Here is an 18,736-nt window from a genome sequence, read left to right on the forward strand (position 1 = left end):
CCTTTATCCATGAGGAATACGTTCCAAGACCCGCTCTAGATGCCTGAAACCACAGATAGTACCAAACCCTATACATACTATGTTTTTCCCTCTACAAACATATCTACCTATAATAAAGTTAAATTTATAAATTAGGCACAGTGAAAGCTTAACAATAATAAAATAAAACTGTTGTAACAATACTCTGTAATAAAAGTTATATGAATATGGTCTCTCTCTGAATATCTTGTGCTATATTTACCCTTCTTGTGATGATGCAAAATGATAAAATGCCTTAAAGTCAAGAACTTTTACCTTTTCACTTAAAGGAAGCATTTCACTGCTTCTCTTTGCCAGAATCACTGCTCTTGCACTTTGAGGCCATTATTAAGTAAAACAAGGCGCAAAGACCACAAGCACTGATATCGCGACAGTGTATCTGATAACCAAGACAGCTACTAAGTAATGAGCAGATAGCATACAGCATGGGGACACTGGACAATGGGATGATTCACATCCCAGGTGAGATAGAACTAGATGGCACAGCATTTCATCAAGCTACTCGGAATGATGCACAATTTAAAACTTACGAATTGTTTATTTCTGGAATTTTTCATTAATATTTTTGGACTGTGGTTGCTAATGGGTAACTGAAAGCAAAACTGTGGATAAGGTGGGACTACTATATTCATTTCTTTGGCCCCAACCAGCCCTCAGCTGAAGATTACAGTTCTTGTTAGGTTCCCCTCTCCACAAGGTGTTCTCTCTCTCTCTCTCTCTCTCTCCTCTCTCTCTCTCTCTCTCTCTCCCCCCTCTCTCTCTCTCCTTCTCTCTCTCTCTCTCTCTCTCTCTCTCTCATACTCTCTCTCTCTCTCTCTCTCCTCTCTCCTCTCTCTCACCCCTCTCTCTCTCTCTACCAACCTCTCTCTCTCTCTCTTTCTCTCTCCCTTCCTCCCTCCCTCCCTCCAAGTTCTGCTAGCCATTACTTCTTCTTGTCCCTCCAGGCTCAGGGATGAAATGGAGCCACCCTAGCTCCACTCAGACCAATATTAATTACTAGCCCTGGGTGCTGCACTATCCAAGGTTTCTTCAATCTACACTTTCATAAATAGTTCTCTTAGTTAGCTCTCCTCAAGTTAGCCAGTATGATCTTTCATCTTTTTGCTTGCAGGTACCCTAAGTAATCAGTAATCAAAAAAGAAAAGAAAAGGAAAAAAAAAAACAGCCCAAGTAGAAATGTAGGCAAATTCAATTATTTTAAAAACGTGAAGAAAATAGTTTAACATCATTACTAAATATATAATATGCACATATATACTCACATATGAATTAAACCAATGTTATAATACCATTTTCGGTTTATCAAGTTGATTTAAAATTTTTAAATAATGTTACCAGATGTTGAAGAAGATATAGACTCAAATACTAATAACTGAAATTGGAATTTCTGGGAAATTTGATAATATATACAAAGAACACTAAAAATATTCCTTCCCTTGGGCCCAGCAAATTCACTTCCAGGAATATTATCCTGAAGAACCAATCTAAGATTTTCACAAAAATTTATATAGGAGAATGTCCAGCAAAGCATTACCCATATGGTAGATTTATAGAAATGACCTGGGTTTCCAGAAATTAAGTATGTTTTACATAAATTTTAGGTCATCCATTTATTAGGATACCAACTTTAAAAATTCTGTCCCAGGATAACTAGTGACATTTTCTTATACCTCTTTGTAAAGTGACCAATAAGTTCTTCCTACACTATCTTTGAAATATATCCCAAATCCAATCATTTCTCAGCATCCCCACTATAAAGGCTCTGGCCCAAGTGACCTCAGTCTCCCTATTTTCTCCTTTGTGTCTACTCCTGCCCTGTCACAGTAGGTCCACACCACAACAAGTTCTCAAAGCAAAGCCGGGTCATTTCACTTCCTTCCTAAAACCTTCCAATGGCTTCCCATTGATATTAGAATGAAATAAACACTTCTCCAGGGCTCTGGATCCCCCTCAGTCTGACCTTCACTGCCTCTTCTTTCTCATCTCCACCACTCTCCTGACCTCCACACTCTACACAGTGGCCAAACTTGTTCTACTTCTGGCCTCTGTGCTTACAGATTCATCTGTCTGGAACAGTCTCCCTGCAGACTGCTATAGATTTGCCTCTTTCCATTATTTACTTCCCAAATGAAATGTCAGGTTCTCATAGTGACCTTCCCAGACCTCCCTTTCTGGCTAAAGTGATATCACTACTCAATAATCCTCTAGCACATTAGCCCTGTTTATTTGTTTTTTTCCCAAAGTATTATCACTATCCAAAATATCAAAAGTTGACCTTTTTGTTGTCTATCTCCCTCATCTGAATGAGCAAAAGGATTTTGTCTTTCATATTTGTTACTGTATCCCCATTTGCTATATGAATGACTGTGCACATACATTTAATCACCTAACAAAGTCTTATCGCTTGCCCTCTGTGTGCCAGGCACTGTTCTGGATGCATGCGATGCACCCATGAACAAAGATACTTGCCTCTATGAAGCTTCCTTTTTGGCACAGGGAGGGGTGAAAGACAAGAAGTATAATGAAAAGGTAATTTGTACAATATATTAAAACATGACAAATGCTGTGAAATAAAGAAAAATATAGAGTAGAGAGGTGCTCTGGAACAGCTGGGGAGGAGGGTGGTCGCAGGTTGCAGTATTAAAAAAGGTGATCAGTGTGGGCCTCATTGAGAAGGAAAAGTTTGAAAATCTGGAGAAGAGCGAATTCATCAGGCGTATACCTAGGAAGAGCAGTCAAGGCCAAGGCAGCAGCCAGAACAAGAGCCTTAGGGCAGGAGCAAGGTGAAGGGAGTGGAGTGTGCCTGACGTTTGCTCACTCAAACGTCTGCCATCTTCTGAGAAATGTTTCTTCCATCCCTGTGTTCCTGTTAGTATCATATCACCTGCTCCGTGGTCACTGACTATAGGACCCCCACCTAACTAAATAAGATCACTTCCCAGGGCCTTTTTATTTTGACTTACAGTGAAGAAAAAATCTCCTTTGTTTCTGGTTGCAAAGTGAACAATGTGAACCTGGAGCTGCTGGCACCCATTTGTTCCATTCAATCATCCATTGCACATGGTGATGAGTACCTACTGTGTGCCAGTTTCTGTTCTAGACACTGAGGCTACAGTGATTAGCAAGAGACATGGGGTTCCTGTTCTCATAAAGAAGAGGAATATAGTAATTCAACAAGGAAAAAGTAATTATCTCCATCACTTTGAGTTCTGTGAAGATCATCAAGGAGCTCAGACAAGAAATGACTAGAGAGAGGAAGTTGCCAGGAGAGTCTTTCCAAGGCGGGACTTTTGAATTGAGATTATGATGGATGAGAAGGCATCAGCCATGCAAAAGGTTTAGGAAGAAGTGTTCTAGGCAGAGTTCCTGAGATGGGAATGAGCTTGGTAATCAACGTGCTGGGAGGAGGTGGCTGTGGCTAGATCTTAGTGATAGTTGGAGAAAGTGACCCAAGTTGAAGTCAGAAAGGTAGATCATGTGCCTTGCAACATGAGGAAACTGGTATGCAAAAAAGAAACTCATGCATAGGTAGTGGCAGAAACAAGAAAAGATCTGGACAGTTCAGCAAATGTTCAAACTGTAATTTCACTCATATTTAATAGCCAGCCAGCCCCAAACTTATCCTCCCCAGATACATGAATGAGAAAATCCCCCTTTGTACTTTAGCTGGGTTTTCTGTCACTAAAACCAAGAGTTATGATTAATATGTAGATATATATGAATATAAAAAAGACTAGAAGGAATTACATTAAAATATTAACAATGATATATCTGGGTTATAGAATTCAATCTCATCTTTATACATTTTTATATTTTCTTAATTCAGGACATTGAGCATAATTAAAATATTTTTAAATTGTCATTTTTTTGTTTCTGATTGTATTTACTCACTTTGCCCTCTTTCACCCAGTGGAGATCACTATGACAGGCATGCCAGCTCACCTCCCACATCTGTGCTGTCCTTCATTCCTGCCTCTGACAAGTTTGTCATGACCAAATGTGAAAAGAGTTGCAAAAGCAAACAGAGCATCTTCTTAGGTATTTCTATTAGTCACTAGAAAAAGATCTTTGTTCATAGATTTCTAGACCTAGGAGCATCCCAAATTAATGTGACACAAGGATCTAATCTTTGAAATCAAGATTCTTCCCCACTTACAAAATCAGCTTCAGAAGCAAGTGCTTTTGAGGTAATAAGCTTCTCAGTGATAGTTACGAAAAATCATAAATCTACTTCATACACATTTATGACACAATTTCACTTGGGTCCCCCTGCTCCCAATTTACAGATGAAAGTGTTGAGGCCTGGCAAGTTTCAGTGACTTGCCAAATCAACACTTTCAGCCCTGTCTTTCTAGAGCAGTGAAACTTAAAGCAAAGGACAAACCCACATGCAGGCAGAGGCAGCAACTGCACAGTCTGTGCCTAGCTTTCTGTCTGAATTATTTCTTAGCAGAAAATGCTACTTTGCTATCTGGACAGTCAAGTGTAGTTAGAACAAGCTCATGGAACAAAGCAGTTTAATTAAAGAAAAAAAATTAGTTGGGTTACTGTGCTATTCTCTTCAATCCAGGATAGAAATTAATTTATAATAACCTTATCTTTTATTCATGGCAAGCTGCATATTTCAGAGTATGTTGGCCTCCTATTTTTCAGTTGCATGTGAAATAATTGTGTGTTTCTAATGGACTGAGAGTCCGTTAAAGTGCTAAAAGAACATAGCTGAATATTGGCTAACCATTCAGGGAAGTCCGAAACCACTAGGGGGTAGCTTTGGTTTCCTTCTGATGAGTCATGATATTTAAAATTCAGAGGGCTGCTGCAGGCTTCAAAGCAGCCCTTTCAGATTGATCACTCCAGAGCCTAACTCCATTAGTGGCCGAGGACAAAGAAAGCCCATTCATTTTCCTCTAACAACTTCCTTCTCTTTTCTTAGACCAACCTGACAGAGCTGAAGTCATTTGGTTCTCCACCTCTGGCTGTCAGCAATGTCAGTGCTGCAGTGATGGCACTCATGGCCCCTGGAGGAAAGGTGCCCAAGGACCGGAGCTGGAAGGCTGCTAAAGTCATCATGGCCAAAGTGGATGGTTTCCTGGACTCCTTAATCAACTTTGACAAAGAGAACATTCATGAGAACTGCCTCAAAGCCATCAGGCCATATCTACAGGACCCTGAATTCAATCCAGAGTTCGTGGCCACCAAGTCTTATGCAGCTGCGGGCCTCTGCTCTTGGGTCATAAACATTGTGAGGTTCTATGAGGTATTCTGTGATGTGGAACCCAAGCGCCAAGCATTGAGCAAAGCCACCTCGGACCTCACAGCTGCCCAGGAGAAGCTGGCAACCATTAAAGCCAAGATCACTGTAAGTGAAGCTGGAGCCCCTGACCCTGCTAGGCAGCTTCTAATACAAACAACACTCTCTACCATTTCCCTGTGCCTAATGTCCTGATTTTTAAAGAGAAGTGGGAAAACCAGATTGTTATGCAAAGTCTCCTGATTTTTCAGTAGAGGCAACTTTTTACATTTCTTTCTCACTCCAGAGTCCAAACAAGACAAATCCACTGGACCGTTGGTTTTTGCTTTGACTCTAAAAGTTTTTCTCCTTTTCCTCTAAGGAAAGAAAAGATGAAAGGTAGATATGTATAACAGATGAACAATATTATCCATGGAGTCAACTGTTTTCTTATTAGCCAGAAATGAATTTAGCATTTTTATACATCTGGTAGTTAAGAATAAAAGGCCAAATTTTTGAGATTCCTTTTCACCTTTGAAACGTAGGTATTAGCCCCCTAACCTCAACTTTTGCACCTATTGTCTTTAGTTCTGGCCAACTGCCCTTCTGTATCACTCTCAGCAGTGTAGAAATGTGGGCCTGCTGGGCATGTTTTATGTTATCTGCATTGTTTTATGAAAGCTTTTAAAAGCAAGTGCTTTGGGGGATGACCTCCTGACCATAAATATAAAATTGTGAGGGTCATTAGTTTTTATTACCCTCCTGTTGATATTTGATCATATCTGCTTCTCCCAGGATTAGGGGATGAAGATAATTTTGGATTCACATCTATTTGAGAGAGATTTACCTTGAATTTCGCCATTTGTTAAAATGGATACTACCAAAGTGGTAGGTAGAAACCAGAGTCCTGTAGGATAGCATAGCAGCTAAAGATCCATTGGCAGATTTCATTTCAATCCAAGCTATAATATTTGCTGATATGTGACTTTTAGGAAGGTCTTTAAAATGCCTAAATTTCAGTTTCCTGGAGTAAAGTGGACACAGTAATATCTCTGCTGCATTCAAGGAGAGAATGCCTATAAAGCAAACCTTCCAAAGCCGGGCCCATGGTAATACAGAGAGCTGCTGCCATGACAATGGTTACAATGATGGTTACGATGACCATTTCTGCCATATCTCTACTCTCCTCCTGCTTCCTCTCCTTCTCTTTGGGGTAGGTACATGGGCTCTCATGTGCACATACAGGCCCTGGTAATCAATCACTACTGTGATCAGTTCACTCCAAAGCCTTCCCCAGATCTTTCATTTCTACACATGCATTCTGGGCAAATATATTCTTGCTGCACATATCTAATGATGATAAAAAGGGTTTTACAAATTGTGAAAAATAAGAGTGTAGTCATGCCACACACTTCATGCCATGGGTTTATTGATTATTAGATTAACTTCTATGGCTAAAAGCACTAGTTCAAAGATCATTGCAACCAGTCTCTCTATAAAAAAAGGTACTTTTTGGCAAAGTAACTAGTCCTCTCTCAATATGTTTGCTATATAAATCCAGATGTTTATGGGCCAGTTTGCTTAAAACAGGGGATAATCACCATAACAGTGGCCCTCTTCAAAGAATACCAAAGGCAAAACACCATACCATCCCAAGACTGTTTTTTCAGGGAAAATGCTTCTCGATAATTTTAATAATCTTCAGTCTCTCCCAGAATAGTGTTACAAGAACTGCATTTTCAAAGATCTCCTTACCCAAGTTATTTTAACTAAAGCAACATTTGGTGCAAAGGCAATGTTTTCAAATGTTTATACCTTTTCAGTAGCCAACATTCACATGATGGGCCCACTCAACCTGTGAAAGCAATAAGAATATTTTGAAATACTTGGCTACCTTATGAAGGCACTTCTTTTCTGCCAAAATATTTCTTGAAAAAAATGCGTTCTTGCTTTTAACAACCTCCTCTCCATCCTTTGCTTATCCGCATGCTTATCAACATCCCAAGTTTTTGGGCACTCCCACATTAATAGCAGAGGGCATGCCCTAACTAGCACTCATCTCTAATGCAGAGGTACACCCAGAGTGTGGAAATTCCTCCCTATGCGTCACTGAAGCCATTGCTAGCCTTATCCAGTTGCGCTCCACCCCAAGCTTTATTTTGTTTAGGATTTTAGGATAATTCCAAGAAAATTTTAAGTTCAAGATGCATACATTTTTTTAAAAGCATATTTCAAACAAATTATACAATATACTTTCAATGTAATTATACATATAATTATAATACATAAAAATATGAATAGTGATGGTTATCTCTAAGTAGTAGATTTTGGACGGTATTTGTTTATCTGTATTTTCTTTTTTTTCTATAGTGAACATACTATATGATACTGTTAGACAATTCATAAAAATAATAGTCAGAAAAACAAGTAAGGCATTTTTATTGAGCATAATAAGAAATGACAGTCTCCTGCCCTTTTAATATTTTGTCTGTTTCAACTGATTGTTGATGCCATTCAGAGCTTGCTACCTAGTGGCTTAAATATGTTTTATTTGGCCCACACATAGTATTTGAAAATGACTTAATTAATTTCCAGTATTTAAAACAATAGGAGCTTCTTGTAAAAATACAAGAAATCTTAAAATAATCATAAAATTCCCAAATATCATTAATTGACCCTGGAGTTAAGTGCTGGCTTCCCATTCAAGCAGACACTTTTACCACATTCCCCACATTCACGTTTTTTTCCAACACTAGACTCATCTGACCAGTTTACATTGTATTTCTGGCCTCTGCTCATTTTAATTTCTGACTTCTATCTACGTACTATGCTGGCATCCCTATTCTTAATGTATCTTATTTAGGCAGTTAACTTTCTTCTGGATGAGACTCTAAGGTATTTATCTCTATATCTTCCCAATATAGTTAAGGCAACTATATTTAGTTGACATAACCTTTATTTCTTGTTCCGTCACATAGAGGCAACATCCTGGAGCCTTCCGTTTTCAAGATAAAGTTATTACTCTTTCCTTTAGCTCTCCTCCCTACCTTCTACCTCTCAACTTCTGTTATCATTACTATTGCTTTTTAATTACCAGGACTGAAAATACTTTCTGTTCTATACCAAAAGTAAGTGTTCCATGCTCTGTTACCTGAATGATTCAGAAAGCTGAAAAATGAGTAAATTCCATTTATATTCTGTGAAGATGTCTATATTGTTCATAGCAGATCTAAGTGGCACACTATAATTACATTTCCTTTCTTATACAACCTTTTTTTTCACCTTGGAGTTTCTAGTTTCCTTTATATTTTTCTCTTCCATTAGTTCTTTGGGCATAGCCTTAATTACTTTTCAACTCTGCATCTAATCTAGTTTTCTATCAAGTCACTCTTTGCCCCCAAGACTTCTCTTCCTTATCCCTAACTCAGAGCTCTAACCAATGTTAACCCATTTCACTGCTTTCAGTTGGTTGGTTCCAGTGACTTCTAGACTCCATGCCTTCTCTTTTCTTGATTTCTTCTCTTGTTTTGCTACAGCTCATTCTTAAGTAACTTTCTCATAAATATTGATAAGAAGAGGTAAATTTTCTTAATAGTTCCAGTCTGGAAATGTCTTTATTTTTAATTCGAACTGACAATTTTGCTGAGTATTCTGAATTGCTAATTTTCCCCCTTAGAACATTGAATGCTTTATCCTCTTATCTGGTGGGAGGTCCGATGAACAGTCAGGGTTCCATTCCTTTGTTGATACATTATATTTATCTTTTTTGGTAGTCTTTCAATTTTTTTTCTTGCTGTTTGAAACTTTATATTGATATGCTCAGCTGCCATCCTTTTTTTATTCATTGTGCTTGGCATGTGGAGACTTTTCTTCAGCTCTAAAAATTATTTCGTATTATTTCTATGGTAATCTCCCTTCTGTTTTCTTTTTAGCTTCATTTTCTGGAACATATATTGGTTAGTTATTAGACCTCCTGGTGAGTCCTCTATTTTCTTTAATCTTTTTTTCACTTTGTTTTCTTTTACTTTCTAGATTTCCTCAAATTCATCTTTTAACCCTTCCCTGGAATTTACTATTTTTTACATTAACAATAATAATTTCCACAACATTTGTTTTGTTTTGTTTTCTATTTCTGTTACTAGGATCCTCTTCTTGTTTTATGGATGAAACGTTGTGAATCTCTCTGAGAAACTAATTGTGAAGGATTTTATGCTTGTCTTTTTTTATGACTTAAGTTATCTCTTTTTCCCAGGGCATATTTTTCTTCTTATTTACCTTAACTTAGGCTTTATCAAATGTCTTCTTGTTCTTTCATGTGTACAAGAGTAGTGATCAAAAGCTGATTATAGCTACACAAGCGAGGGCAGAGCTGGTTGACCAGCAGAATTTGCTTTCAAGATCTGCTGAGTTATGCTGGATGTATCCTAAATACCAGGATATATTTTATTTTCTCTACCACTGTTGAATCTCCTGCCTGGTGACATAGATGTCTGGTGGCATTGCATATGGGGCATAGAAATGGAGATATGGGGTGGGGAATTAATAACTTCCAATTAACTTTCTTGTTTTCAACATTCCCCTTACATACACCTGACATTTCCAAGTCCCCAGGGTACATGAGACTTTACAGGACTGATCAGCTTCCTTTTTGGTAAACTGAGGCCAACTCTAGGTTGCAGCTTCCTCTGCCCTGCTATGGCAGTTTCCAATCCTCTGTCAATATGATCTGCCATAAATGTATTAGAATCCCTTAACCTCCAATGGCCTTCAACATTTGCTTGGTGTTATGGGCTGATGACTTTTATGTTACTTCATAATCATTTTAGACAAGTCTTGGGAAGAAGAGGAAGTAAATGAATGTAGCCAGTCTGTAATCATTAATTGGATGCCTCACCACCTCAACACCTCACCACAGTTTTCAAGCTATGTTGGCCCTTAATTCATTTCTCTTTGACTTGGTAATGACCAACAGAGCAGCCTGAACCCAAGTTACTGCATAAATATAAGGTGCATTTGGAGATATCGGCTATGCGTCCATGTATCTTTGTGTATACAAATGTGTATTTGGGGGGAAACAAAAGCTATGTGCTTCAATTCTAAATTCTTAATAAATTTAGAAAAAATACAAACCATATCTTTTGAAAAAAGTGTTCTTATACTTTGGGATAATGGAAGAGAATGATCAGGTTAAATAAAAGTTATCCTGTATGCCTAGGATGTTAAAGCAAGGGGAGGACTTAGGTTGCAGGAAGCCCAATCCCAGACTGTAGATCTGCTGCAGCAGATACCACATGTGTGCCTCCCGGGCCTCCCTGGGATCCTTCTGGCCATTTTCAGGCCCCAGGTTTTGGTTGGCTTTTGCTTCTAAAAGCAGCACCTACACCTTTTTGGCAGGCTACTAGAACCCATTTTTCACCAAACACGAAGAAAAACAGAAAGTATGCACCCTCCCCTATGCTCATTACCCTTCTTGGCCCTGACCAATGACTGAGGTGCTGGAGTAGGAAATCTCAGCTCCCTCACTTGGGTCAGGACTGCTCTGGACTTCCATTCCACCCTCTTCCTGCAGGATATGGCTGAAGTCCCCACTGGGACTCTGTGTAAGATCACCCCTAATTTACCTTTCTCTCCTCCCCTGCCCAGCCCTTCCCAGTCCCTTACAGCTTTCTTCAAGAGGAGCTTCCTTAAAAATCACCTACACACGAGTCCCATCTCAGAAGCACTGAGGTAACTGGGGCTGGAATTACTGACAAACCTTTTGTTCTTTCCTGAATAGCAACTTAATGAAAACCTGGCCAAACTCACAGCCAAGTTTGAGAAAGCCACAGCAGACAAACTCAAATGTCAGCAAGAAGCTGAGGTGACCGCAGGCACCATCTCCCTTGCAAATCGCCTGGTGAGTGTGAGACTCAGCAGCCCAAGCTTTAATTATATTAGCAGAGCTTGTCAAGTGCTGTAGAAGTGCAAAATAGATGAGCACAGCTTAGCGCTGCTTTGACTTGGGGGAAAATATTAAAATGTGCTGGGATGCAGGGACTGATTCCTGAGAAAAGTGTGAATGCACACCCTAGGCTGGTTGAAGTTTTCCTACAGAGATGGTTGGGAGGACGGGGACACTGGGTCTGTCAGGCAGCCCATGAGAGACGTGACATGCTTACATTTGTGTGTACCTACCAGAGGAAGCATAAAAGAACAAAGCCAGAATTTGACAGGTAAATTCTGAAACTCTTACCTGTGTGGTATTTGATAGTATGTGTGTGGCCAGGATTAGGAACTGAGATAGAAGCAGAAAAGAATGAGACTTATTAACCCTGAACATTTCTGAACATGACATTACCTGTACACACGTGCACGCGTGTGCACGTGCGCACACACACACACACACACAGGCTCTGGCCTCCTTGAAAGAATAAAACGGAAGGTCAGAGCAGGGTACTTGTATTACAGGGGCCTGTTGCTGCATATCAAATTACTCCAAAACATAGAGATTTAACATAGAGATAACCATTTCATTAAATCTCACAAGGTTGTGGGTCAGGAGTTTGGGCAAGGTTCAGCTAATGGGTTATTCTACTCTATGTGCCAACTCAGGCCACTTGGTGTTATTCAGCTGGTGGCTAAGCTGGTCTGAAGGGTCCCAAATGACCTTCTTTACATACACCTTGGCAGGAACGACTTCAAGTATGGAGTCTGCAGGGCCCCTCTCTCTTACTGGGTAGTCTCCAGTCTCTCCAGTAGGGTAGTCAAATGTCTTATGTGATGGCTCAGGGCTCCAAGAACAAGTATTCCAAGAAACAGGAAGCAGAAGGCCCCAGTCTCTCAAGACCTGGGACTGAAAGCCAGCACAACATCACTTCCACTGTGTTCTACTGGGCCAAGCGATCACAGACTAAGGAGATAGAGCATAGACACCAAGTCTTAATGAGAGGAGTGTCAGAGAATTCACAGCTTTTTAAAATCCCCCATGGCTTATATTTCTCATCATAAATCAGCTAAGATATTGCAAAGCAGTGTCCACTGGATGTGATTTCTCTTCAACTGTGATCCTTTACAGCACCTTCCCCGCCAATTAAGAAAAGTGGAAATCATACCTTTTTTATATGTATTCCTGCCACAGTTATTAATATAACAAAATCAGATTTTCTAGATAGGGAGAAATGAGAAATAACAATCACTGAACTAAGCTGGCTTTAGTGAAGAGAGACTATACCATAAGCCTGTGTCTGCAGTTGTTGGCCGAACTCCCTGCTGCATAGCTCTAAGATGATCAGTTTAGCTAAACAGTTTGGTTTAGAGACAGCTCCTCTGCAAACATTGCAAGAAGTGGTCCAGGAGTTCTGATGTATGGGCTCTGAAGCCACCCTGCCTCTACTGACCTAGAGGTTCTGGCGAGATACTTCAACTTTCTGTTCTTTATCCATGTCATATAAAAATGGGCATGGGAATGGTTGGGTTGGCAAATCCCTAAGATCTTTCCCAGCTCTGACATACTATAATGCCATCTTTCAAGGAAGAAAAAAGGATAAATCACAACCAAGAAGCTAAGCTCCACCATACACTTAACAGTTCTCTTTAGAGAAGGGTGTCTCATCTCCCCAGTGAGGTATGCCCCTGGGATGGGGTGCAAAAGCAGTTCCGGACAGAGTAAGCGCTTGTTCTGCAGTCTTGCTACTCTGTACACACCCATGTTTCTGTATCTCTAACTCTGTGTCTTAATTACCATGTCTATCTTACCATCCACTGTGAATTACTTATACTGCATGAAATTAATTTTATTTATTTTCATAATCCAGCATTTGAAGAGAAGATGGGAGAGGTGCATGATTTTCTAATATGTTTTGCGGACCAGGCACTATACTAAGTGATTAACATACACAGCCATATTTAATCTTTTCAACAACCCTTTGAGGTGGATGGTACATCCCCATATCTATAAGGGTAGAGCCTGGAAGCCTGCATTCAAAATGTGTCATCTATCCATAGCCCACATAATGTACAACACAGAACAGGGGCTTATTTACCAAAATGTTTGCTGCAGCCAGTACAAATCCCCAGTGATCAAAAGGGCCACATAAATGATATTCTGAGCCTTCTGCTATTTAATGTGTATTGTGTGCCTCTGTGACTGAATCCATGGTTCTATCTAGCCCTCAGTGTAACAAGACTTCTCTTCTCTCTGGCCTTTGAAATGGTAGGTAGGAGGACTTGCTTCTGAAAACGTGAGGTGGGCAGAAGCTGTGCAGAACTTCAAACAACAGGAAAGGAAATTATGTGGAGACATTTTATTTATTGCTGCTTTCATTTCGTACCTTGGCTTCTTTACAAAGAAATATCGGCAGAGCCTCATGGACGAGACCTGGAGACCCTACCTGAGCCAGCTGAAAGTACGTAAAGCCAGAATTTATCTTGCCCACACCAGCCTGTGGGTACCAATGAGCTCACATGATAATGATAACCCAAATCTTCTAGTCCTTTCTTGCATACTTTCTCCCACCACCACTTGAGCATCCTCTAATGAACTCTGGGATCCAGGAGTGATACATATGCACCCACGTCCTTCCACACTGCCTTGTATTGCTATCCACTGCTCTCTAGGCCACCTGGAGACAGCGTCTCTCTTCTTAATGGGGCCCTCCATGGGAAGCCTGGGTTGCTGCCCAGCAGGCTATCTCCTGGCATGCCTCAAAATGATAAAACCTGAGCAGCACCAAAACTACTTTGTGTTTCCCTTGAAGCTCATTGCTCTTTAAAACTTCAGAGTAGCAGCAGGGAGGGGCAAGGCCCCTTTCTCAGATTCTGCATTGCACCTTGTCACTTGGCCTCAAAGCTATGTAGTCTGTGCCCTTCATTCACAGACTGCCCTTATGAAAACTTTATGTACTCCTGTCTTGAGTACTCAGCTTGTCCTATTAGTATAAATTGATAGAATTTACTTCCAACTCCTTTCTCTATACTGACATAATAAAGTGAGGAAATGCTAGTTCCTGACTGAAGAGGGCTCAGGGTTGTATCTGGAGTTAATAGTCAGAATAATACTTAATATTACCTTGATACTTACACATCACTCGAAGTCCTCAATCCACAAATATTCACTGAATATTCAACACGTCCAACAACTCCATAAGGCAGGAGCTGCAGAAGACATTCCAGACCAGAATGCCTACAGGAAGTTCATAGTTCAATGGAGATAAGGTTCATAACAAGCAGCTACAGCAAGAGTCAGCTCATACAGTAAGGGTTCACCACATACAGTAAGGGTTGTATTCTAAAATTCATCTGTAGGTGTCTCCTTTGAACACAAAACCCATGTTGTCTAATGATGAGTTCATAAATGAACTCATGAAATCTCACTCTCCTGATGATTTGTTGAATAGTGGTTTAAAAACTGTTACAGTATTAGGAAATCAACAAAAAATAAAGTTGCTGTTTATTTATTTTGAATACTTGTGGGAAAGGAAACTGTTGAAAAGATGATCATTAACTGAGTGAACGAAGATAAGGAGATAGGTGGCAGCTTAGCAAGGTTTGTCCTGGCTTTGTTTGAGGTTCTTATGCATTTTTGTGCTATGAACCCTTTTGGCAGTCTGGTAAAATCTATGGATTCCTTTTCACAACAATAGCTTTAGTGCATAAAATGGAATGTATAAGATTACAAAGGAAAATAATTCTGTATGAATACATTTCTGATTACAGGATAAAAACCTCCAGTGGCAGATTTCCCTTTCGAAGTTTGCTTGATGCTACAGTACTGGCCATTTGTACACTTAATAGATATGATTAAAGGGACAGGAGAGGGTTTGGAGAGATTTTCCTAAGGTAACTGGCAAGACAAAGCGCAGAGAAGAGAGAAATGGAGGGGTTGAAAGAGCATATTGTGAGCCTCAAAACATTATGCTAAGTGAAAGCCAGACACAAAAGGTCATATATTACACGATTTCATTTATGTGAAATATCCAAAATGGGTAAATCCATTGAGATAGAAAGCAGAATAGTGGTTGTTAAGACCTGGGGGTAAGAGAGAATGAGACGTAACTACTAACGGGTATGGAGCTTCCTTTTAGGGCAATTAAAATGTTTCAGAACCAGATAGAGCTGATAGTTACATAACACTGAATGTTACTTCAACTTTTTTTTTTAAGTATCCCCGGTGAAAAATTACTTGTACAAGAATTAAATGAGCTGAGAGAGGTCAACAGAGACAGAGAAGTAAGGGTCTGGTGCACACATAAGGGCTGTTAAGGGAAACAGAGGGGCCATGTGGAGGCACACTCAGGCCTGGTTTGCTCACCCGCTTCCCAGTGTGTACCAGCAGAGTTGTTTTCAGAGAAAGGTCACGTAAGCAGCTCTGGGAGCGGGATGTTCTGGGCAAAGAGAAAGGTAAGCATCTCCAGTTCTTTGTGAGCTGGGCCTCTATCAGCAAGTGGTGAAGTAGATGAGAGGAGAGAGTGGTTAATGTGGACTGGCACATGAAGCATGCATAAGAAACACAGAAATGTAGTAAAGAAGTGACCCTGTTAACATGGGTAAGGGTATAGAAGAGGCTATTGATTAAAATATAAATAATCTATGATAGAAATCCAATTAGGTGAATATACTGAAGAGCAAAGGGTCACATGGGCTAAATTTCTGCTGTTGTTCATCAGTCAAGAGAAAAAAGACTATCGGGACTTAAGAAAACCTGCTTCCAGAAATAATTACATAGCCAGAAAAGCATTTTTCAGTGGGATTTTGATCTTACTTTTGAAGGAGTTGTATCATTTTAGTGAGCTACTGTGTTTTCCACCCCCAGCTGAGAAAGCATGCTTCCATTCTGAATGTGGATGGTATTTCTTCATCAGGTTCCCATCCCTGTCACCCCCACCCTGGATCCCCTGAGGATGCTGACAGATGATGCCAATGTGGCTGCCTGGCAGAACGAGGGCCTACCAGCAGATCGAATGTCCATGGAGAATGCCACCATCCTCATCAACTGTGAACGCTGGCCACTCATGGTTGACCCTCAACTACAAGGCATCAAATGGATCAAGAACAAATATGGAGAAGATCTCCGTGTTATCCAGATTGGTCAGAAGGGGTGAGTGGCTTAGCATAAAAGGTCCCACTTTTACCATTTGGCAAAGGAAAAAACTGTTACAAGCAAATCTTAAGCCCAGTGGTTTGTTTCTACCCTCCTGGTCTCTCCATGACATCTCTCATGTTCCCCCTCCCAATTTACCATACATCTCAATGCAAGAGGCTTGGGTACTAAAGTCTCTGCTTTTCTTTCTCATTAGAAATCATATGGTCAGCCTCTTGACCCATTCAGGAGTCTTTGCTCCACTATCCCTAGGATTCATCCTCACATCTCTCCTTGAACACTTTCTGCCTCCCCAAACATTACATTTCATTGTCAGACAACTGTGTGTTTTACAAAATCTTTCTCACGTTGAGCCAAAACTTAGCCTACCTTGGCTCTCTCTGATCCATTATTCCTACCTCTGTCCCTGAGCCATACCAAACAAACATAAACTCTCTTTCTCCTGAGGAACACTTGGACATTTACAATTGGATGCACAGCAGCCAAGTTAGTTATGAAAACTACAGAGCCCTTTGTACCTGCCATGTGGCTTTGTACATACAAATAGGGGAGTTTCTACATGAAAGGACATGAACGCTGGAATGTCTGTCTAGTACCCATCACATTTCATAAGCCCAGGCCTCAGCATGTCTCACCCCATTGCTTCATTAACTCTGTTAGAACTTAGCTCTATAGTTTCAGTACTCAATTCTTACTCTGTGCATTAGGATGCATGAGAAAAATAGGATCAGGCAGTGAGGGAAAAGGACTGAGGTGGAGATCATGTATTAGGTAGTTGAGATGTGCCACTTTTGGTATTAGGAGTTTTATGTAAATGCTTTTTTAAATCCACACGGCATATAAATTTAGTGTTATTGGTACCAGCTCACATTTGAGGAAATTGAGGTTCACATAAGTAATTTCCCTAAGAGTACACAATTTTAAAAGCAGTGGATGTTTGTATACTCATATTCATCACAGCATTATTTACAAGAGCCAGAAGTGGAAGCTATTCAAGCGTCCACTGGTAGATAAATGGTTAAGCAAAATATGGTATATACATCAATGGAATATCATTTAGCCCTAAAAAGGAATAAAATTCTGACACATGCTACAACATGGATAAATGTTGAGGACATCATGCTAAGTGAAATAAACTAGCCAGAAAAGGACAAACACTGCATAATTCCATTTATATGAGGTACTTAGAAAGGTCAGTTTCATAAAGACAGAAAGTAGAATGGTGATTCCAGAGGACGGAGAAGTGGGAGATGAGGATTTATTATCTGAGGGATACAGAGTTTCAGTTTTGCAAGATGAAAAGAGTTCTAGAGAGGAATGGTCCTGAGTAGTGCACTACTGTGAATATACTTGATGCCAATGAACTTTACACTTAAAAATAGTTAAGAAGATAGATTTTATGTTCTGTATATTTTACCACAATTAAAAATTAATTTGTTATTTTTTTAAAAAATGGATGGAGGCAGTATTTGACCCAAGGTGATATTCAGTTAGAAACCCAAGGTTTATCCACTCTAACATACAGCCACCAAAGTGAGGTTTGGTCATGTCTCAAACATGTTTGTCCAGATGTCAAGGTCACCCATGGTTGTTGAACTCAAACATGCACAAAAATAGCTAAACAAATAAGCAAATATTGAATACCCAAATGGATCCTTTCTTATATAGCAAAATTGATGAGAAATGACATGATAACATTTTTAACTCTATCAACAGGCACAAGTAATCTAATATTGGCCATCTCCTGAAACTTTGATTAATATATTCTTTTCTAACTGATCAATAACTATATTTTAAAAAGAAGGATTTGTTCTTTTTCTCATTCCTGTACCCCAAATACCAAAATCAGTGCCTGATACATAGTAGGCCCTCAGTAAATATCTGTTCTATTAATTCTCTGTTCATGTCCACTGACTACTTTTCCATTACATGGTTTTTTATATTTGGTATCTATTATTTGAATATAAATATTATATATAATATGTGTTTAAGACAGACACAAAAAGGCAGCCAAAATGGGAAGACAAAGAAGCAGAAACCACATGAGAGAATAGAACAGAGATAAAGGAAAAATGGAGTCAAACAATCTCACAGATGCAGAGTTCAAAACACTGATTATAAAGATGCTCAATGAAATTAAGGGACATGTAGATGAACTCAATAAGAACTTTAAAAAGAGATTTAAAAAACATAAAAATAGAAATTGCAATTATAAAAGAGAACCAGTCAGAAAAGAAGAATATATTATCTGAGAAGAAGAGTTCATTAGAGGGAATCGACTGAGTGGATAAAGAAGATCAAACCACCGATATAGAGGATGGGGAAGCCAAGGACACCCAGTCAGAAGAGCGAGAAAAAAGTAACCAAGAATGTAATAATAATTTAAGAAG

The 18,736-nt window shown here is 39.6% G+C and overlaps 1 protein-coding gene across 3 annotated transcripts in view; it reads left to right on the top strand.

Annotated features, from left to right (window-relative positions):
• DNAH9 (dynein axonemal heavy chain 9) overlaps window positions 1-18,736 on the top strand; it is a 310,371-nt gene that overhangs the window by 228,010 nt on the left and 63,625 nt on the right. For all 3 annotated transcript variants that reach the window (XM_039847368.1, XM_039847369.1, XM_039847370.1), the window contains 4 exons: window positions 4,973-5,398; window positions 11,046-11,165; window positions 13,465-13,653; window positions 16,108-16,343. In XM_039847368.1, the coding sequence (XP_039703302.1) occupies window positions 4,973-5,398; window positions 11,046-11,165; window positions 13,465-13,653; window positions 16,108-16,343 (971 nt within the window). The remainder of the gene's footprint in view (window positions 1-4,972; window positions 5,399-11,045; window positions 11,166-13,464; window positions 13,654-16,107; window positions 16,344-18,736) is intronic.

Source organism: Pteropus medius, unplaced genomic scaffold (assembly GCF_902729225.1).
Source record: "Pteropus medius unplaced genomic scaffold, Ma_sr-lr_union100, whole genome shotgun sequence".
NCBI lineage: Eukaryota > Metazoa > Chordata > Mammalia > Chiroptera > Pteropodidae > Pteropus > Pteropus medius.